General features: G+C 36.2%; 1 protein-coding gene across 3 annotated transcripts in view; it reads right to left on the bottom strand.

Moving 5' to 3' along the window:
* CNTN3 (contactin 3) overlaps nucleotides 1-23621 on the bottom strand; it is a 352529-nt gene that overhangs the window by 210630 nt on the left and 118278 nt on the right. For all 3 annotated transcript variants that reach the window (XM_040492151.1, XM_040492152.1, XM_040492153.1), the window contains exons 3-4: nucleotides 19964-20090; nucleotides 8630-8805 (exon numbers count right to left, since the gene is read on the bottom strand). In XM_040492151.1, coding sequence (XP_040348085.1) covers nucleotides 8630-8805; nucleotides 19964-20090 — 303 coding nt within the window. The remainder of the gene's footprint in view (nucleotides 1-8629; nucleotides 8806-19963; nucleotides 20091-23621) is intronic.

The raw sequence follows: 23621 nt of genomic DNA, 5'->3' as shown, positions 1-23621 counted from the left end.
GTAATGTCGATTTCCCCATTTTTAATTTTGTGCTTTTATAAGAGTTATGACTTTAAAATGCTGGATTTCACAAACCTTATGCAAAGGCAATCTCACATTGCTGTGGTTGGCAAGGTGGTGCTCTGAGAGTATTAGGGCATTAGTTCAGAGCTGATGGTCAAACAATGCTTAAAAGTAAACTGAAAGTAGTTTCCTCTAGGAAAGGAGACATAAAGAGGAAATGTGCAGAAGCCTGAAGTTTTCCTTAATTTTTTTAATGGTTATTTATTTTTGAGAGAGAAAGAGAGAGAGAGAGAGAGAGAGAGAGAGGGAGAGAGAGAGAACAAGTGGGGGAGGGGCAGCGAGCCACAGGTCCCCCGGAAGTTTTCCTTAAAACCAGACACAAATAAAAAAGTACATACAGGTTTATACATGCTTATGTTTGTTTCTGACATTAAAAAAAACCCTGGAAAATCAAGGAACTGTATAATTAATGTCTAATTGATGACATTAAAAATTTCAACAAAAAATATTTGTCAAAATATTTCAGTATTTTGGAGGAGGACAAGATAGTTTAAAGTACTGCAAAATACTCTATTGTTAGAAATATTGAATTAACTTTAGACTTTGTTAAACATGCATACTGAAATTTCTAGGGCAATTACTAGAAGAAAATAAATAAGGTGTATAACTTCCAATGTTATTGAGTGGGGAAGAGATTCTCAATCAATCCATACGAGAAGTACACACAAAAAACGCAGAATGAATTGGAAAGCAATATTAGCATATGAACACCTAAATTCTAAGGCAAGTAATTAATAAAAGATAGCTGGTTACCTCATGTGGACCAAAAATATTCCGATTATAAATTTTTATGCATCAAGAAATCACTAAATATACAAAGCAAAAATACAGAAATACTAGGATAAACTGTGAAATCCACTATCATATGAGAGAAACTGATTGTTTAGCTAAAGCATCAGTAATGAGATAATATAATTTCAGCAACAAAATTAACAACTTTAACCCACTGAACATATGGAGAACACTGCTCTGATCTATGGGACACTAGGTTAGAAACAAGTAAGAAAAGGTGACTAGAAAAACTCTGTTATGTTTGGAAGTTCAAAAACACAAATCTGATAAACTCACAGATCCAAGAGAAATATCATTCATCATAATGAAATTATAACAGTTATAGAAGTGAACATAATAAGGGACGCCTGGGTGGCTCAGTCGGTTAAGCGTCTGACTTCAGCCAGGTCACGATCTCGCGGTCCGTGAGTTCGAGTCCCGTGTCAGGCTCTGGGCTGATGGCTCGGAGCCTGGAGCCTGTTTCCGATTCTATGTCTCCCTCTCTCTCTGCCCCTCCCCCGTTCATGCTCTGTCTCTCTCTGTCCCAAAAATAAATTAAAAAGCGTTGAAAAAAAAAATTTAAAACAAAGAAGTGAACATAATAAACATGCTATTATGTCAAACTCTGGTTTGCAGTTAAAACTGATTTCAGGAAAATTTAAAGCCATACATATTTATATGAGAACAGAAGAATGGTAAGAAAGTAATAAGTTAACCATATAAATTAAGTGATGTAAAAAAGAACAATAAAATAATCTAAGAAGTGGGAAAGAACAATAAAAATAAAATGAATGACATATAAAGATTCAAAAGCGAACATAATGCCAAGTTCTGACAAGTTTTATTAAAAAGAGGAGTAAAATAATACTTACAATGAAACAGGGAGTGTACATACAAAGCAAAGAATGGTAATAATAAAAGGAAAGGTTTTGAAATAACTTTTTGCCAATGCACTAGAAAATATAAAAATATGGATGAAATTCCTAGTGAAGCCACAACTTTCCATAAAGAAAAAGATAATATGATTACTCCTGTAACTATTCAAGAGATTCAATTAATAGTTAAAATATTTCCTCGGGGTATCTAGGTGGCTCAGTTAGTTAAGCTTCTGGCTGTTGATTTCGGTTTAGGTCATAATCCCATTGTTGGTGGGATTGAGCTCCGCCTCAGGTTCCACATCCACAGAGCAGAAGCTGCTTAGGGTTCCTTCTCTCTCTCTCTCTCTCTCTCTCTCTCTCCCTCTCTCTCTCTCTCTCTCTCCCTCTCTCTCTCTCTCTCTCTCTCTCCCTCTCTCTCTCTCCCTCTACCCCTCTCCTGCTCTCTCTCTCTGAAAAAAATTTAAAAAAAATAAAAAAAATAAGCATTCAAAAATTTTTTTCCTCAATGAAACTCCAAAACCAGTTGTTATTTGTAGGTTCTACTTCTTTTTTTTTTTTTTAATTTGTCTTAAATGTTCATTTATTTTTGAGAGAAAGACAGAGTGCAAGTAGGGGAGGAGCAGAGAGAGAAGGAAGCACAGAATCCAAAGCAGGCTTCAGGCTCCAAGCTGTCAGCACAGAGCCCAACACAGGGCTTGAACTCACCAAGTGTGAATCATGACCTTAGCCGAAGTAGGAAGCTTAACCGACTGAGCCACCCAGGCGCCCCTGTAAGTTCTACTTCTTATTCAAGGAATATATAATTCCAATTTTTCTTACATTCTTCTAGGGAATATAAAAATAAGAAATATTCTCAAGCTCATTTTTTGAGATGAACATAACTTTGATACTAAAGCCAAAGAAAGGACAGTATAAGAGAAAATAAAAAGAAAATCTCCTATATGAATATATATGTAAAAATGCAAAATAAAATGTTGGCAAATAGCATCCATGTATTTAAAAAACTTACATAAAAGCCAAGAGGAAACTAACCCAGGAATAGTAGTTTGATTAATATTAAAAAATATTCACTACATTAATAGTTTAAAGGAGAAAAACAAAAGGAATATCTCAGTAAAAGTAGGAAAAGCTCTTAAAAGAATAAAACATTCATAATAAAAACTAACCTGAAAAGGATCTGCATTAGTATTTACAAAATCCACAGAAAATGTCCTATCAAATGATGCAATGTTACTCTTAATTTATTCTCTTTAAAATCAGTATCAAGGGGCACCTGGGTGGTTCAGTCCATTAGGATCCGAATTCGGTTCAGGTCATGATCTCATGGTTCGTGAGTTTGAGCTCTGTATCAGGCTCTGTGCAGACAGCTCAGAGCCTGGAGCCTGCTTTGGATTCTGTGTCTCCCTTTCTGCCCTTCCCCCTCTCATTCTCTGTCTCTATCTCTCTGTGTCTCTCTCTCAAAAATAAACATTAAAAAAGTAAATAAATAAAATCAGGATCAAGATAGGAATATCTACCATCAAACTATTAATTTAACACTCTATTAGGCTCTTAGAGAAAGAGCAGTGTTGATAAGGCAACAAAAATTCTCATTATTTGCCGATAATACGATTCTCCAAACACAAAAGCCCAAAGAAGCCAGAAACAATGACCACACGTTGCACTTGGGTTGGTTAAGAATGGACTCTTCAATCAACTGGGCTGCTAAAGTTGATTTCCCATATTGGAATAATATAAATGGGTACTTATACCTCCTATGATATACAAAATCAATTCCAGATAATTAAATACTTAATGTAAAGAGCATAACATTAAACATTTATAAGTACCTTTAGGAGAATGTCTTTACCATTTAAGGATGAGCGACAAAAAATTTTAAACAACTCGTAAAAGAACACAGGTTATAAAGAGACGGATACCTTAATTCAAAAGTAAGAACATCTGTTCATCATCTGACAGACACAAGGAAAAAAACAACTAGTCACTAAAAAGATGATCAATCCAAAGTGTACAAAGAACTGTAAAAAAAAAAAAAAAGGCTATCATACAGTAAAAAGAAAAAAATCTAGATCAATCAAATATAGAAAAGGAGTTTAACGTCATTGTAATCACAGAAATGCAAATTAAACCATAGTGAAACGCAATTTTATATTCATCCGATTTGCACAAATTAAAAAACAGAACAATAACAAGCATTGGCAAGGATGTAGAGCAGCAGACACTCAAAACCTAATGCTGAGGGGACAAAAATGTTGCAGATGTATGCATACCGTATGATGCCACTATAGAAAAGTTTAAAAGATTAAAAAGGTACAACAATTTAGCCTGCTGCTTAGAAAAACAAATGTGCATTCTAAGGATAAAAACCACACTTAATTTACAGCAGTGAATCACTACTGAGAGGAGCAGCCAGTGAAGGAAATGTCAGCAGGGTGAGTTAGCAGGTAGGTTTAATTGAACTTCAAATGCTTTAAATCTTAACTGGTGGCTACACTGAAATTCTTTCCAATTTCTCCCTACTATTTGCATGTCTAACATAATTCATGATTAAAATATAATGCATCACAAAATGACCAAAATAAAAACATTGTAATAAAGAAATATAAGAAATTCAGGAATAAGACAAATAAAACTGAGTATTAATGAAGCAAAGATATTTGGGGGTTTGGGGTTGCTATCCTAAACTGCTGTGGTTGGAATTAAGAATCTGGAAAAATTTTTCAAATATATTAAACGTATATCAAAGATTATATACATGTCACATAATAGCAAATAACTGAGAAATCTATAACTCAAACACTGCATCATTTTACAAATTTTTCCCTTACACAGAATTTTTTTAACTATTCCACAAATAATCTACTGGAAAGGGTTAAGAATGGCTACAAAAAGGAGACCTCTTAAATTAAGAATGACCTTTTTCATTTTCATTTTATTACAAACACGATTTCCAAGCAACTTGAAAATTAAGATAACATTCCCTTGCATTTTCTCCAGTGTTATAAGTGGTGCATTGACTATCCTTTCATATATTCATTTATCCATGAAGCACATTTTAAATACTTTCTCCATAACTAATAGAAACAAAAAATATCACTAACCATGCAAACATAATCAAGAGAGGAGACACATAGTGAACAATTTGAATGTTTCTCAGTGACAACCCAGTTACCATCTATTTGTCTACAGCAAAGACAGTCAAAATCCCCTGAAGTCATGAGCATCTTACTAATACAAGGGTCTTGATCCTAATTCCATCTTCGGTTAATGCACCACATCCTTTCAAGGCTACCAAGTCAAAGCGAGGCTTCTTTAAAACTGGTGGTTTGAAATCTCTGATCTAGCAAATATTGTCCACTGTTTTTTTCCACTGTCTTTGGTCTCTTTACCAGAAGATACCAGTTATATCTCAACTATATCATTTTAAAAATGCATCTTTTACATTTCCAATCTAACGTGGCATTAGGCAAAGAATACCCAAAATTCCTTCTTGTCTATTTCCAAAAGCACTTATGAACTATCCCCTCCTCAAACTGCAAAACCAAAGCAAACCAAAGACTCCCTGTACACCAACACTGCTAAGCAACTCATGACAAGCACCAGAACAAGAATGTATGTGAGGCTGTTACCACATGTATCCTGATAGGGTACACCCAAGTGAAAAACTCAAGGATTATAGCAAACAAACAAAAAACTGACAACCCTTTTTGGGAGAGGCAATCAACCATGTGCTGTTAGCTTCTCTGCAAGTTTTTGCTGGGTGTGCCAAGGCTGAAAGGTCTTTCTCAGGATGTGTCTGCAGAGAGCAGCCTGGAAGGATAAGGTAATGGCTTTCTCTAGGATTAAAAGCAGGTTGCTTACTGCTTGCTATAAGAGAGGCGGGGTCTCTAAGCCCAGTGTTCCTCAGCTGTGTGTGCAGCATCTTTCCAGCCACAGCTTAACACCTCTGTGGGACTTGAGGGTAAGGAAGCATGTTGCTTGCTGAGCTGTGAGTAATAAAGCCCTCTGTCACTGATCCAGGAATATCGCGTCTTCTGCTACCATCAGTGAAACAGCAGCAGGCTAACTTATTAGCTTGTAAGTAGGGTAAATAAAATCCTAGACTTAACAACTTTATCCCACTTGGTCTGTTAAGTACTGGACAGGGAGACTAGAAGAGGCATGATATAATTTCAGAGGTATTTCCAAACAAGCCATACTCTCTATGAAGGACAGACTGAAAAAAAATCTTTAAAAAAACTGTAAAAGAAAAATATCACTGCATAAAAGGAACAATATATTTGGTGAAAGACTCCTAGAAATAGGGAGTTAGACTGGGAATTGTACATTCTGCTATAGATCAGAGCAAAGAATCTGACCTCTGCATGTAGCAAAGCAAACAGAGTCAGGGTAATCCACTGATAGCATCTGTTGATAAAAACAGAGTTTGGATAAAATTTGCTTTAGAGCATATTTAAAATATTAAGCATAAAAATGAAAACACCAAATGGAAGTGGGAACAAACACTGCCTGTAGATCCAAAAGAGCATTTCAGAAAACTGACTATATCCTTAAAAGAATACAAACAAATAGATGTGGCCTCATCGAATGAAGAACAGAAATTCAAAGGAAAGAACAGCCTGAGGTAAAACGTATTTCAAAAAATAGGACAAAAAAAATCCAGTATACAGAGTATCAGTGCCTTTTAAATATGAGTAAATCAAACATAAAACTAAAAGATATAAAAGAAGGAAAATTTCCTAAACTGTGTACAAAACATGCAATTATAATAGTAACTCAAATTCTAAGCAAAGTAATTTTAAAAAGAGCTAAACGTTGCTGTATGCTAGAAATACGCATGTTTTTAACTAAAGGGATGAAGAAAAATTATCACATATGCAACCAAGTGAGACAAAAAAGCAACAAAAAAGGAAGTGGTGGTGAGCTCCCAAGAAACGGAAGTGAGTCTGATCTCAGACTTGTGTTCAGCAACACTAACTCCATAAGACAATAGGACACCATATGGGAATTCTTTGGCAGTCTGGGGATTCAACCTTTGTACTAACCAGAAGGTATCTTCATACTCAAGTCAATATAATGACATTCTTTAAAATGTAATATGATGCAACAGGGGCAGCTGGGAGGCTCATTTGGTGATGCATCAGACTCTTGATTGCAAATCAGCTCATGATCTCACAGTTCACCCTGCATCAGGCTCTATGCTGATAGCACGGAGCCTGCTTGGGATACTTTTTTCCCTCTCTTTCTGCCCCTCACACATGCGTGCACTCTCAAAATAAATTTTAAAATATGATGATATATAGTTCCGTTTTTAAATGTGAGTTATTAAATAGTAAATTTTTAAAAATGGAGATACTAAAAAAATAAAAATGCAAGAATGGGAAGAGGTCTCATGGCGGGCATTGAAACTAGGTAAAAACACTGATACCTCATAGATTCTGGCAAAATTCTGGTTAAAGACAATATGCACATATTAAATCATTCATGAGAAAAATATTATATGTATACTTAGTATATACACACATACATGCATATATACATAGTGCCTAATATATATGCTTGCCCTGTATGTGTATACACACAGACACACACACACACACACACACACACACACACACGCACGCACACCCCTCTATGAAAACGGCAGAACAACAATTTAAATCAATAACCACAGAAATCACCAGGACAGCAAAATATACAGTAAGGGAAAAAAGGAATGAAACTTATTGTGTAAAATGGAGTAACTCTGAAAAAACAATTTAGATTTAAAATTCTGGCTATTAAAAGAACATATACAATACTAATTGGTAAACTTCAAGGCAAACTTAAATTTGTATGATATAAAATCTAGCTTTCAAAGTACTCAGGAAGGTACAGCTTTAAATCAGAGAGCCAGAAATGAACATCGAACACTGTTCATCGAAGATAACAAAGTGAAAACAATGGAAAGAGCAAGTAAGTGTGCAAACAGAGCATGCAGAATATAGTATCAGGAGCAAAACCAACCATTGTCATTATAAAGAACAGAAAACTGCAGAATAAGCCATGCATTAAATGACACATCATCAATTTCTTAATGGCTTGTGGCTGTGGGGAGACAATACTACCACATTATAAGAACACATGCATTCCAATTTCATAATTACTGAGGTATATGTAAAGAACTAAGAGAAACCTTACAACCAAGGTAACCCTAAGATGCATAACATACAAAATATACAGCTAAAGCAAAGGAACAGAAACTAAAAGAAGCAAAAAGTAGAAAGTAGTCACAAGATATTATCAGGAAGATAAAAACTAAATGAGATCTCTGGTCCCAATTCAGAATTCCCTGGAGAAAGGCTGTGATTTTTCTCAGGTTGGGCCACAAGTTCACCCAGGTCCAATTAACACAGTACAAAGCTGGCCTCCAGAGCCCTGCCTCAGTGAGGGTTGCCCTGAAGGTCACTGTGAGCTGGGCAAAACCATAAGGGAGGTCAGTAAGATTCTTTTCCTTCTCATTGTCTTGGTTCCTTAAATCTTTTCAAATCTCTCAGACATAATCCTCTAATTTCTCTAATTTCAATGTTCTCCCAGAGCGAGGATCATGTCTGACAATTCCTTCATTTTCTTTTCAGTTCAAACGCAGTAGCAGACAGAGTAGCTACTCGATGAACATATTCTCAACTGGATTCTTTTTTCCATTCCTAAACAGAATCCTTACAAAAATAGCAAAATGGAAAACACACCCCCACGCATTTTAAGCCCTGATTTGTACAGTACACAGAGATCCAAAAGATCATACTGAACTGTCTCCTCAACCTATTTATCCAATTAATAAAATCCACGTATTGTTTCTGAAATCCAAAATGACCACACAAACTCAGTTAAATATTTTAAAATATTGGGTTTGCTAGATGTTGCAAATGTAAACTTACATGCAAATTGGAGTTTAGCTTCTCTGCTGACAATTGTCCCAAGTGAATTTGTCGCAAAACACTGGTAACTTCCCGTATCCCAGTTTCGGTTTGGGTTAATAACGACAAGATTTCCTCCGTTCAACTTATAGCGATATTCCATACTCGGATTAATATCACTTCCATTCAGCTGCCATCTGTAAAACAAATATCAAGATTTTTCCCCTCTTACCGTATTTAAATTTTAAAAAATCCACATTACAAAATCTACTTTAAACATCACCTTTCATAAATGAGGACGATAAATATATTATTCCATGGTGGCATACCTGAATTGAAACATGGCCCAGCTACTTAGCGGAAACAAATGGTTAAAGTATAGTAGAAAGCACAACAGAATAGCCTCTAGAAGTTAAGGATTTTTCAAGATTTTCTGAAGAGGTAAGAATGATCTGTTCACTGGGGGGAAACTTTAGGCTGGGTCTGCATAGGCAAAGAGGAAGTAGAAGTTGAGATAATTATCTCATGTACTTCAGGCCAATCTCATGCTGCCAATGAAGGGGGGAAAGAGCACACTTCTTTTGATTTATTCAGACCGACTGAGCACATTTAATAAATTAATTGGATAAGTGCTCAACTATCCATTTCAATTTGTCTGGGTAAATACCTATCCCTGAGGCACTCTCCACTCCTCTCAGCCATCACAATGCTATTTCCTAAATGGCACACTGCAGTAAAAGACCCTAAATGCCACCAAGGGGGTCCGCAACGGTAAAGGCATTAACCCCAGAGCCATATTTAACAACAGGAAGCCAAAATAAGAAAGGAAAAAAGATGCTGGTTTTTAAACACGAGTTTTTAAACAGAAAAAATAGTTTTTAAAAGAGGAGAATACTTGACGCATCAAAGTCGATTTCACCTTGAAAAACTCAGAAATAACCCACGGTCTCAAGAACACATCTGTTGTATAAATAAAGCCGTCTTCCTCCTGGAAGACTTAATTGTTACAGTAAAATTATACTATCAATTCTATCAATTTTTGTGTATTATAAGAACAATCATCTCAGTTGCTCATTGTAACTGAGAATGTGAGTAATCTAATACTCATTTTATAGATGAGGATTTCAATAAAAAAGTTGAGATGTCAGCTGTTCCCAAATAACTCATTACTGGACCAGAAGTAGTACTCATTTTTGAATTCCAGCTCAGAGTTCTTTACTCATGTCATGTGTCATCTAAAAATTGTTATATTAGTACATAAAATATTTAACTTGGACATATTACGTGCTCTGAAAGCAAATAAAGACATGAAATGTGAATATTATCACAAATGAAAGTACACAAAATACAGTTTGATACCATTTATGTAAAGTTTTAAAACATATAAAGTAGTATCAATGCACTAAACATATTTTAAAATGTGAAAATGAAAAGCCTCCACTTTAAGGTATTTTAAAGCTCTTATGGAAAGAAAGTGGGGTATGTTTGGGGGCAATACGAGGAAATTTAGGTTTCTGGTTTTCTTTCTCTTTTTTTAAATGTTTATTTATTTTTGAGAGAGAGAGATCAGGAAAGAGGTAGAAAGAGAGGGGGACAGAAGATCTGAAGCAGGCTCCATGATGACAGCAAACCCCAACGTGGGTCTTGAACTCACAAACCGTGAGATCATGACCTGAATGGAAGCTAATGTTTAGCCAACTGAGTCACCTACATGCCCCTGTCTTTATTTCTTGAGTAGTGGTTTTATGGATGTTCATCATTACACTAGATTATGTGTTTATATCATTTTCTATATCTGAATAATACATAATAAAGTTTTAATGATGGAAGCCATAGGAAATGAACAAATGTATAAGTTTAGTCCCACATTTCAATGGTTTCCAGGCAGGTACAAATGCAGACAAACCACATGGAAGACACAGTCCTACACATGCTGGGTTTGACTTTCAGAGAATAAATATGACAGTAAATCACAAGTGGGTGGGTTGAAATTCTTTTTAATTTTTACTTATTTTTGAAGGAGAGAGAGACAAAGTGTGAGTGGGGGAGGGGCAGAGAGAGGATGACACAGAATCGGAAGCAGGCTCCAGGCTTTGACCTGTCAGCACAGAGCCCAACGTGGGGTTTGAACTCATGAGCCGTGACATCATGACCTGAGCTGAAGTTGGATGCTTAACCAACTGAGCCACCCAGATGCCCCATGCGGTGGGTTGAATTTTTAAGCAATTAATGGTTTGTAAGCTTCTGAGCATCTTAATGCTTGCATTGGGAAAAACTCTAAACTCAAATCAGAAAAGATGTAGTTAATTTCATACACCTTTGAACGACAGACTCTCATGACAAAGGGTACTTGTATTTTTGTTACCCAGAAAATACAGTTTGTTGGGGGAAAAGAGGATTTTAGCTCTAGAGTTAGAATCTTTATGGCCTGACTAAACATGTCTGAAGGCTTAATTTGAAAATTGTGTTTTTGTGTTTAGCTGATGAATAATAAAGGTACAGTGGCTATGTGGAAAATTGAAAAGATAAATAAAAATATGGAGAAGCAATTCTTCTTGCCCACTTAGTAGCTGGAAAGATTTAAGATATCATAAAGTATGTAGGAAAATACTTTATATCAGTAAGTGTCTAAGATCTGAAAGCTATCTTCCCAAAGCTTTGACTAAACAACTAAAATGGAAAAGATTTTTTCATGCATAAATATTTCGTACTTTCTTTACCTTGATCTTCATCACATAGACTGAATGCCTAGATTATTGCATTATGTGAAAAGGCAAAATCTACTCCCTTTTAAATATGTTTCCGCTATGCCAAAAGTAAGTGCTTTGCTTCACCAAACTCTTCAGAGCTAAGACATACCCAAAAGAATATTTTCTTTTAACGAAGTGATACAATTATTTCCCTCCTTCTTAACACTATTTATTATTAAATGGACTTCATCCCCAGATGATATAAAAGTTCTCAGTTATCTTGTTAAACACTGATTATTTTTCCTCTTACTGAAAGTATGTGAATTAAAAAGGTCTGTATTTATTTAAACTCTGAAATGTGTAAGGAATCTCTGGGCCTGAAATTCCAAAAATTATCACATCCTGAGAAAATAGTGTGCTTAAGTTCCCAATGCAAAATATTCCTATTTAAGCCTGATTTCTAAATATTTCTGATACTTTCTTCTGCATAAGAAACCTTCAAGAAAACTGAAGGCATACACACACTTACTCCTTTTACAAAGTATGTGTCCAATAAATCTACAAATTAGACTAATTTTCTTTGCAGTAAATTGTAATCGACTGCTCAGAGTTCAAGTACAACACGTAGTAATAAAGTGTGACAGGTGAGTGGCACATTGAGGCCATGAATTTGGGAAGTTTTTAGAGGCAGATACTGTCTTTTAGTTTTGCATATACATAATTATTTGTAAAAGATGCAGATGTCCACTTTTAAGAATAAAGTGTGAAGTTCATGAGAAACTCTAAAGTTTCAGAATAAAATCTTTCTGAAATATCAAAATTGCTTTAAAATTCATAAAAGTAACATTTGTGCACCCAAATTCCATTCCAAAAGGCTTAATGCAGTGATCTGGAGCAAGAAAAGACAGCCCAGTGGCTCTTGGGGTTGCATATACCAGTATTTCAATCATATAACATTTACATTGTGCTCTAGAAACAGACTAACCTTGTAGATTTAGCTCAGTGGTAAATGTCACAAGATTAAGCACCTTTGTATAATCATCATGTTGTAACACTCTTGAATGATCTTATAAGTTCATTGCCAGCCTCCAGTGTTCAAATGCTCATTCTACACAAATTAGGATTTGCTTTTAGAATCCACAAGTGAGAAATGGTTTAATATTCATATTTCACAAATCTACTCATTCTCACACAATGAGCTCTCATCCCCTCGCATTTCTTTGTGTGGAGGTTATCTGTGAATTTTTTTCTGGGCCAATGAGTAGAAGCTGAGGGCTGGAATGAGAAGTTCTGGGCTGTGCACTCTGCTAGCCTGAGACAACATGAATTTGATCTATCAACTTCTAAAATCATGTCTGCATTGTCTACACAACAGGGCGCTGGTTATGTCCTCACTGGAGAAACACTGGGCAGGTGGGGATAAGGAGGTTGGGCCAAGCCTGTACAATAGAATGGTGGGAGTCTATGGCAAATTTCCCTGTAAACATTTTTTGAATACAATTTCTTTAAAACATCATGCGTGCCGTTGAGCCAACAGGTTTTGAATTTTGACTATAACAGCAAAAGGTACCTGACACAGGGGCTACTACAACTGGCAGTTACTGCTTTTTCATGAGGAAAACTATAATTGTTACTTCTGGAAAACATGCTAAAACATCAGTGACTAAGGGTACAAGAATCACTGCCTTCCAATACAAAGAACAAACTGTGTCAGAGTGTGTGTGTGTGTGCATGCAAACATGAATTTATGTAAGAAGTTAAGTCAGTACAAAAAGCCTACACTTTCAGAGTTGAAAGGTGCTTTTGAAAGCATGACCTCCAATGCATGATGAGTGTTTCAATCGCTGCTGAATTCCCACCATCAGCCATAATAGCTGGTGCATGGTAGGGTCTCATAGAAGTTTCCTGAGTGGAGTAACTTAGCCATAACTAACCTGCATATAGTCGTCCCTCCCTGTGGTCAGCCACATTAGAAACAAACATCTCAAAGATGAGGAAGGAATGCATATTTATTTTCATTTACTTAATAACTAGTTCTTCTTTACTTACCATCTAGTTATTAGATGATATGGCAACCCTTACACAAAACCTCAATGGCATGAACAACAATCATGAACATAATCATAGACATATCTTGCCACTATAATTTCAGGCACCAAGCCCTAAAACGGGTCTTTCACTAGAACCTGATGACAAGGTTGGAGACTGTCACCCTTTAAAAGTGAAACTAACTAAGCTGACTGACATCAGGTAGTTTCAAAATAATCCCTGGATACAATTCACCTCACAGTTGTTTATACAAAGCTCATGTCCTTCAGGATAGCTATGCTATCACACAAAATCTGGTCAGGAAAACGGAAATACAAACAATAAGCTGGTAGAAAAAAGAAAACATCACACGTTAGACTTCAACATAAAGTGAAGAGAACAAAATAATTTGCTGAAATCCTTAGGGAGTGGGGCTAAATTTTGGAAATAAGCCCACACTAAACACTTGTTAAATCAACGGGCAATACTTTATTTGGGGGTTGACAGGAAAATTAGGAATTTAATCACAGAAGCAATTTGTGGTTTTAGATGTGGCTTTCAAGTTAATAAGCAAATGCATTTGTGTTCAAATGCAATGTTTGTTAATATGTTTACTGAAGTGATGAGAATAATTGCAGCCCTTGAAAGAATGAATGTCTAAATTTGCATATTCAATACTTTATCCAAAAATAACTAGTTAGGCTTCAGCAATAATTGCCAAAGATATAAACGAGTTAAATTGCAATGCTGTGTTTTTTAAAAATTGAGTTTTTAAGATGTGTCTTATGACATAGATTTCCATTTCTTCTCACTCATAGATAAATTTTAAACATACATATTTAAGAAAAAAACACTGGGATTAAAAGCAACTGTTTAGTTTACATAGTTATAGCCTCATACAGATTGATCACTGATTGCCTTAAAATTACTGGTACAAGAATAATAAAAGAGGTTTGCCATTCCTGCTTTCTCTGTACCTGTTTTCGCTTTTTTCTGGTAGCAGTGCTCCCTCACTCCCTTTGAAGAGGCCACTCCTCACGTGACTTGACCTGACCACTCAGAACAATCCTTGTCTTGGCCTCAGTGCTTAGTTAAGAATATGAATGTGACCCAACTGACTTAACCTGGCTTTGGTCCTTATGTGTTATCCTGCCTTTTCACTCCACTGCAAACACCCAAGAAAGGACAGCACCAATTGTGATGTAAATTATTTTTTATAATTCTGTCTGTAACATCTAAAATCTAACTTCTACATTTTTCTTGGATATTGATTGCTCACACTATTAGCAGTTTTTAAATGTCATGTTTTTTTTCTGACACTATTCAGAACTTTTGATGACACTAGTAGGAAGGATGCCTTCTTTTTCCAGCTGCTAAGGGGAGGATATAAGTAAGCTTTGTGTTCCATGCAATCAGCTTTGTCACCTCACGGGCGATGTGTCTTAAAATGGAGCCCAAAAAAGGAATCGATCCACACTTAAGAATATGCTCTAAAATGTACTATTGACCACTTCTAACCGTCTGATCCTTCATGACATTCTTGACTCCTAAACATGACCTAATCCCAAATTTGCTTTGTTTTCCCCCATTAACTTCATTCTATTTTTTTTTTTCATGCTCCAATTCAGTATGCACTATTTGCTAGGCATTTGGAAGGTGAGGGTGAAGAACAAATCGTATTCACCTTTAAGGGGGTTACATCCTACCAAGACAATCACACATTTATTTTGGTAAGTTTTATCATGCAAGTAGGTATGGCGTAAAATGGGCACTATATCATTGGAGCATGGACCCCAGTATAGCGGATATTAAGAAGGCTTCATGAGAGAGGCAGTAACATAGCCAAGTTTAGAATGCTCTGTAAAAGATGCTGTCTACCTCCACCTCCCTCCGGCACTATAGATATTCTTTACTCTTTAATGGTGAGCAATCATGCCAACCATGTGAACATGTCATTGCTCATACAGCTGACTGTAGGTGTGGGGACCAGAACTGATCAGCTGGAGAAGTCGGGATGCTAAAAGTTGTTGAGCATGAAGATAAACACAGAGAATCAGGCCTACTAATCCAGCAGAAAGGATTTTGTCTCCCAAAGGGCCAAGAGAATTTATTTTTTATTAAAAAAATTTTTTTTATGTTTATTCATTTTTGAAAGACAGAGACAGACACAGCACAAGCAGGGGTGAGGCGGAGAGGAGGAACTCGGAATCTGAAGCAGGCTCCAGGCTCTGAGCTGTCGGCACAGAGCCCGACGCGGGGCTTGAACTCATGAACCGCAAGATCGTGACCTGAGCCAAAGTTGGATGCTCAACCGGTGGCTATACTGCAACCCAGGCACCCCAGGCCAAAAGAACTTAGAGGAACAAAAACACTTATTTGTCTTGCAGCATAAAAGTGAAATAACAGTGACATCAGATCTTACATGGCAACAAGATATTGTAAGGGAAAAAGTGCATACAATCAAAATATTATACATGCTCTACATGTAGAATATATATAGCATATATAGTGCATACAAATGTAGTACATATATGGAGCCATATGTATTACTACATGTGGTACCATGTACAGTAATATGTGGTGTGTGTGTACATATGTGTGTGTGTGTGACTGTGTATATATGGGCAACAAGAAAACTCAGATTTTTTTTCCTTACAGTTTACCCTTTCAATAAATGGTGAGCAGCAATTAGTCACTCTTATTTTCCTCTTCTACCTTAAACTGAATGCATTTAGTTGATTTTCAGTAAATTCCAATACAGGGAACCATACCTAAAATGGAGAAACCGTGGCCAGGGGAGATGATATTTTGCAAAGATACTTAGTCCATATAACTTGTATATCCAATATTGTTCACAGTGTACTTTATTAACATAGTTTACTTATTATATAGAGCTGGAAGACAATAAGGTTGTGGTTACTTCCTTTTTGGGAGAACAAAAAAAACAGAAAAGCTGTGGATTCAAGGATCAGTCTAGAGCAGAGCCATCCAACAGAACTTTATGGAAGCATAAAAATGGTCTTTGGTTCCTTCCAATACAGTAACTATTAGCCCCACATGTCTACTCAGCACTTGAAATAAAGCTGCTCTGACTGAGGAAATACATTTTTAACGTAACTGATTTAAGTCTCCCAGGTCAACTTTGGGCTGCTGGCTACCACATTGGACAACACAACTCGTAAGTCTCAAGCTAGAATAAATGTTGAAAACATAAAACCCATGTGGGCCACATTTCACTTTAAGACTTATTTTCTTTGGCCTACATTACAAGAGATTCCAAAGAGAAAACACCTGAATTTTAAAACATCTCTTGAAAAGCTTTTGTTGTACTGGACCAGGATTCCTGGATGGTAATCACTGGCTAGTGCTGAGAAGCAGTTGTCACCATTCAATAGGCTTGTGGCTGAATGTTGGATAGTTTCCAGTCATTACTCAATGTCTCTATATGTTCTCAAGGCACATCCACCTCTTTGAGCTTTTTACCTGCCTGGTCGCCATTAGGTATCTACATATTTTGCCCCAGTCTGTCTCAAACATGTGGTTCCTTTAAAGGCTGAATGGCATCAGTAGAAGTGACTTAGCTGGGGTCTTCCATGTGAGCAAATTGTGAAATAATGGGCATTTATAACCCTACGAAAAGTCAGGGAAAATCCCTCCCACTTAAAAAAGTTACTAATACTCCCTCAGGGTAATCTCTTCTGTCATCATCAGCAATTACAATGAGAATAAATACTAATTAACCTTTAAATATAGGCTTTGGGGCTTAGGTGGGGAGATGGGGTGGGGAGAAGAATAAAATTCTCAATTAAACCCTAACACAAGTAATTTCTCCTGAGAATTTCTGAACTTTTGGATATCTAATATGGCCAATTAAGAGTTCTTTTTACCCAATGGGAGAACCAAGAAAATATCTCTCATCAGACAAATTTGCCCCAGTCTACAAGATAGGCTGTGGGCTTTCAAAGGGTATTCTTTTTCAGACTCTTAAACTTTATTTCAAATCTTGGGAAACAGGGTTGGATTTGTCTTCAACTTGTAAATTTCACATGAACCACTGATTTTCCCCTTGATATCCATCTATCTATCTAACTGCTTATCCTTATAAACCCTTATAAAAATATATCCTTTCTCTGATGTCATGTCAAAAAGCAAATCCCCAACTTCAGTGCTTTTCCATATTTATACCATTTATCTGTAGTTTCTAAAGGATAGTTAAAAAATAAGAACAAGCAAGCATATTTTCTCCTGAAATATTTAAAGAATTCTACAAACTATTCCATGATTGACTATTAAAGTCAAAAGATAGGAGAAAAAAATCAGGCCATAACTGAAGGTGTTGCCTAAGTAGATAAGGTCATAATTACAGCCTACAGGGTTGTATACTCCCATTTATTCCTTCGGCATAACGTCTTACACAGATAACATGAATAACGGGGAGTTGTTGTTACAGGAAAGCCTTGTATTTTCACAATGTAAAGAGGTTCCCTTATGCTTTTTTTCAAGGTCTTGACTTCTAGTGACTATAAACCTTCAGTTTAAGTGGAATTTTATACTGGTTACAAGTCTTAACTTTAGAGAATCTTTAGAGCTATAATGAAAGTGTCTGCTCAATCTGGCTACAAACCAAGTATTTTAGAACCATATCTACCATGTTAAATTTCTTCATTTGTCAGACACAAAACTGATGGATCAATTTAAGTCGCATATCTCCTGGTCTCAGGTACAGATTCTGCTTAAATTGGAACACACCATATCCCAGGCCACAGCATAAAACCTAAGAGGCACTGTGTAAATGGCAGGACCTCTTCATCAACATTTTACACATGGCATCAGTATGTTTAAAGACACTCTCTGGCATTACAATAAATACCTGATATATAAAGAAATTAACGCAACAACAGGCTATTTCTGGATTTCTGACCTCAAGACTTCTTGCTATTTGATAAAAGTTTACAAATACAATTAAACTGTTAATTTAGAAAAACACTCTTGTCTGACTAAATCTTTTTCCCCTGAACACATTTATCATCAAATTATTCATAAGATAAATGCTAGGAATACAACTTCACTGACAACAGAGAAACAGCCCACAGATGAGTCATTCATATGGATTCTTTATCATATTACAGTCATATCTAAAAGGATAATCTTCTGTTTCAGGGAGAAATGAATAGATGAATGAAAATGCTGGCAAAAAAAATGTTTCTAGGATAACGTCTTTTATTAAAGTTGATGTATTCATCTTTCTTCCAAAGAAGAAAATATTTTCAGATGTTAAATATGCTCAAGTTTGATTAATTGAACTAACTCATAAAATACAGATTCTTGTATTTTTTTAACTTTATGTTATACTTTTCTTATTTCTACAGCGTGAGGAAGAGGCAGAGAGAAAACTTTTTAGCACCTCTGTCAATTCTGACCAGTAACCTGGAATCATTGTGTATTCTGTTGAAAGTACACAACAGGTGCTCAATAAATATATCTTTGAATATTATTGAAAGAGACTAACTTAGATTACTTCCAGATGTAAAAATACAAAGGTCTACCTTCTAACCCGATGCTGACCCAATTGAACAATGAATGTTGGCTTCTATTATTTACATGGATTAAGAAAACAACAGAAGTTCTATAAGGTCTGCATTAGTACTCTTACCACTTAGAATTTTATTAACACAGCCTGAAGTATGCTTGTTCTGCAGATTACAGAGGAGGTTTTGCCAAGAAACTAATATTATAAACAGAGTTTTCGAGACAAATGCTCACAGTATTCAAAAGAGCATGTTGTTCTCAAGGTGCCTTGAGCACTTTCTCATTGCCACTTATATGAAAGCAGCATATGCTGTTTATAAATAATTCATTTCTTCATTAAATTGGGTCACCTAAGCACACATAACAGTAAAAATAGTTAATCTTGTGATTTTTTTAAAAAAAGTAAATACCCATCCCATCCAAATCATCCACCATCAACCTCCAAATCTTAATATTTTTATCTTAAGCAGATGGGAATTCAGACTTTTTTCCCTTATACCTTTCTGTGATGTTTGATGGTTTTCAGTGAACAAGTATTATTCATGTAATCTGAAAAATACATACTCTTACATGAAAAAAATCTACTAAACTAATATAATTTCTCTTTTAGAATAATGAAAATAACTTTAGTAAGAATGTACTTTATTCCCCTATACTTAGTAAAACCTTCACACACATGGTCGGTAAAATGGTAAAGAAAGAAGTACAAATAGCCAAAAAGTAACTTTTTTAAAAACTATGACTTCTAACTACCTTTGAAACATTTGATTTTATCCCCACCTTGGATATGTTCCCAACAAGTGCACGTAAACTAATGAATTTATAAATTAAATTGCACTATAAATCAGTGAAAATGCATTGTTTATTTAAGATATTCTTCTACGTCTTTTTTAAAACAAGGAATCTCATTGTAAAGTGAATAATGAATCAAATATATACAGTATGGATCCAATGTTTATGTATCAGAACTGCTGAACATAGCATACAACTGCAGTTTCGTGTATTATTTCTTACGGATGCCATACATATATTGAAGCAAAAAAAACCCCAAAATCACAATGGCCACACTGTTATTTCTTAATTTGGATTTGCAAACTTTCCACTGTACCTGTAATGAGGTGAAGGGTTGCCTCTTGCTTCACAATTTAAAGTTATTTTTTTATCCTCTGAACCAACAGGGAAAATGCTGTTGCTGGGCTCTCTGATGAACACTGGACCTTGTAAGAGAAGCTCACCTGTAGGGGTGGGAGACATCCAAAAAGCAATCATAATAAGGAAAAGGTATTCTAGAACTGAAGAAGAAAAATAAGCAACCAGTATCTGCTCTTTAAAGCAAACGAAGAAAAAGCAGGGATTGCTTCCCTGGTCTACAATACGTGCTCTGCAGGTATTGCTTTGTCAATGAGGCTCAGTTACACAGTTAACAGCCTAATAACATGTATGACAGAATGAACATTAGTATGAAAACCACTGCTATATTAATAAAACCTTAAAAGCATAAATAAGCCTGTACTAATTACTTAATCTTTTTAAATATATTTTTTAAAGTTTATTTACTTTTGAGAGAGAGAGAGTGTACACGCACACATGCACGAGCGGGGGTGGGGGGCGAGGGTCGGGAAGAGAGCAAGAGAGACAGAGAATGGCAGGCAAGCCCTAAGCTGTCAGTGCAGAGCCTGACATGGGGCTTGATCCCACAAACTGTGAGATCGTGACCTGAGCTGAAATCAAGAGTTGGATGCTCAATCCACTGAGCCACCTAGACACCCCTCTAGTAATTACTTTTAATATTATAAACTCTACCTAACTTTTCACTGATGCATATCCTATTACAGGGGCTCTTTTTGTCATAAGGGTCTTTATAAAATGAAAGTTGTGTTCAAAATAAGTTGAATACTTGAGTATGATCTTTCTCATAAAATCTGCCATACATACAAATCCGAATGTTGACGATATTATTTTTCTGTTTTGACCTCCAATACTCAACATTTGGTGGTATTTCCATTTTATTACCAGCCAATTTAAAAGAAGGTTACAACCCTAAGCAAGTATCTTTTAAAAGGTTTTCTACTTTAGTTAAGGCAATTTGAGTACTTTCTGAGAATTTACACACACACACACAGACACACACACACACACACATCTGTCTTTGTGCTATGAATTTAAAAAGGAACGAGATAACGCCATCAACAAATGCTTATGCTACTTTAGTTGTACAATCATCACCAGTGCATTTCTGAAAACAAATGAATCCACAGGAAAAAGAAAAGAAAACTCTTCATTCTCCTATCTTGGAAAGCTCAGTAAAATTGGAAGAATTCCTGCTGAAGCAAAGAATGCATAAACCGAGAGACAAAGAGAGCCCATGAGTAGTCAGACAAAGAAAACAAGTTGGAAAAAATGTCCAGAAACTATGAACTTATATTTTGGCTACTTCAAGTAGGAAGAGCATTCCTAAGAAATATTTACCATAATTATGAGGATAATAAAATAATACTGTAAATAATCATTGACATGATGAAAACAGCAGTAGTGAAAGCCAGTGTGTGAATCCTATGTGGCCATTACATGTTCTTTAATCTTCACAGAGATAATGATTTCCAATGAACAGAAGAGGAGCACTGGGCCCAAAAGTGGCCAGGAGTGAGGGGTAAGTTCACACACTGGATTTCAGAATGTACACACTCTAGAACACCTGATTTCAGAATCCAGGCAGTGATGCCTGTTGCCTTCTGCTCCAAGAATGTAGCCTTGCCCTTCATCTGGCTATTGCTCTCAGCTTCTGGCAGGTAACCAATGTCATACATGATAGAAACACTTTTGTTTATGGTGGTGATGGCCACATTACATCTGAGAGTGGGACCAGTCATACTGATAGTCTTGGATGGGGACTGGCGACATCACAAAGATCAACCGTGTAATTGTAGGTAGAAGATTTGATTCACAGGGTATGATCTAACTTGAGCAACTGAGCTCCACTGCATGTGCCTTCATCAGTCCTGACTATGTAATGAAGCCCCAGTAAAAACTCTGGACACTGAGGCTTGGCAAGGTTCCCTGGGTGGCAATAGTCCTTGTGTATTACCACACATCAATGTCAGGAGGTTTATTCATCCTGAGGACACCAAAAGCTTAGCATTTGGGGTCGTGCTAGACACTGTCTGATGTGTCTCTTCATTTGGCTGATTTTAGCATGTATCCTTTCCCTAAAATAAGCCAGAATTATCAGTATAATAGCTTTTAGTGATGTCTGTCAGTCCTAGCAAATTATCAAAGCCAGAACTTGCAGCTGGTGTTAGAAATGCAGGTAGTCTAGGGACTGTGCACTCAAACCTCAAAGTCTGCTAACTCTGAACACCTTTCCCCTGCAAAATCAACATGCCATTAACCCTTAATACTACCTACCACACCTTAAGAAAGCAGCTTGCTTGGGGTACTTGAGTGGCTCAGTTGGTTAGGCTTGGAGTTCAACTCAGGTCATGATCTCAAGGTTTGTGAGTTTGAGCCCCACATCAAGCTCTCTACTGTCAGCACAGAGCCCACTTCAGATTATCTTTCTCTTTCTGCCCCTCCCTCCTCACACTTCTCTCTCACTCTTAAAAATAAAATTAACATTAAAAAAAGGCAGCTTGCTACACTTTCTAGTCCCCAGTCTTTATTTACCTCTGAGGGGAAAATCACACAAGGTAGGAAATCTCACTTTGTGGAAAAGGAGAACTTTCAGAAGAAATGGATTTTGAAATAGCTACTAATGCCCCTAATCCAAAAGATCCAATGTTGTGATTTTCTTAAATTTTTCCCCCAAGTAAGTTTATTGCATAAAAATAAATAAATAAAAATAAAAATAAATAAATAAATAGATAATCAGCTTCATTAATCAAATTTATGGTCTTGGGAAGCTGAAACTAATTCTAATGCCTATTTGTAAGTATTTACAAATGTGGATTTTTCATAACATTTTTTTTTTCTGGTGGAACAGCTCTTGATTTACTTTGAGTGGACACTTTATTTCACTTAGGATATGGGATTGCATTATTTTTCTGAAAAACTTTAACATATGTAGCACTTGACAACAATACTATAGTAACATAATGGTGTAGATTTAAAAATTCCAGGTAAATTGGGGAGAGAAGCTGACAGAAGGAAAATTAGCTCGAGATAAGAAAGGGATGATTTCCATGAAAAAGATAAAAAGAGGTGTTTTTAATAATTTCCTATAAGTGGCCACAATGAAAACCCAAATATGCAATCCAATCACCATCTAACATAAGTCATATCCCAAAATGGTGATCTAATTCTTCTCTAGAGACCCTTATTAATTTTAAATGAAGGTGTTAAATAACTAGAAAACTTTTCATTCTGAGACCCTTTTGGGAAAATGATCACAATACCTAATTTGCTAATATTTATGTGCCAGGCCCTGTACTAAGGAAAGTATAAGCCTTGCCTCTCTTATTCCCAGGCTACCTTTGACCCCATCTCCTGTGCTATGAGGTCCAGCCATACCGGCACCCTGTGCCACCAATGTCTTGTCTCTGCCTCTGAGACAATGATGACTGCTGTCATATTGGGCTGAGCCACCACCTCCCTTGTTACTCTTGTGTCTGATTTCCTTTTGTCATTCAGAACTCTTCTCAGCTTACATGTGACTGTCCATCCACCCACCTCTCACTTCCACCTTTCACAGAGGTATCAAAGCACATCTTGCTGTATCTCACTATATGTGAACATCATACATGTTCGCATATGTGCTTGCTATTTGGGTC

The sequence above is a fragment of the Herpailurus yagouaroundi genome, unplaced genomic scaffold (genome assembly GCF_014898765.1).
Source record: "Herpailurus yagouaroundi ecotype Mexico unplaced genomic scaffold, PumYag 183, whole genome shotgun sequence".
In the NCBI taxonomy this organism is placed as follows: Eukaryota; Metazoa; Chordata; class Mammalia; order Carnivora; family Felidae; genus Herpailurus; species Herpailurus yagouaroundi.
The sequence above is the reverse complement of the archived record's forward strand: the minus strand, read 5'-3'. Positions and strand labels throughout refer to the sequence as shown.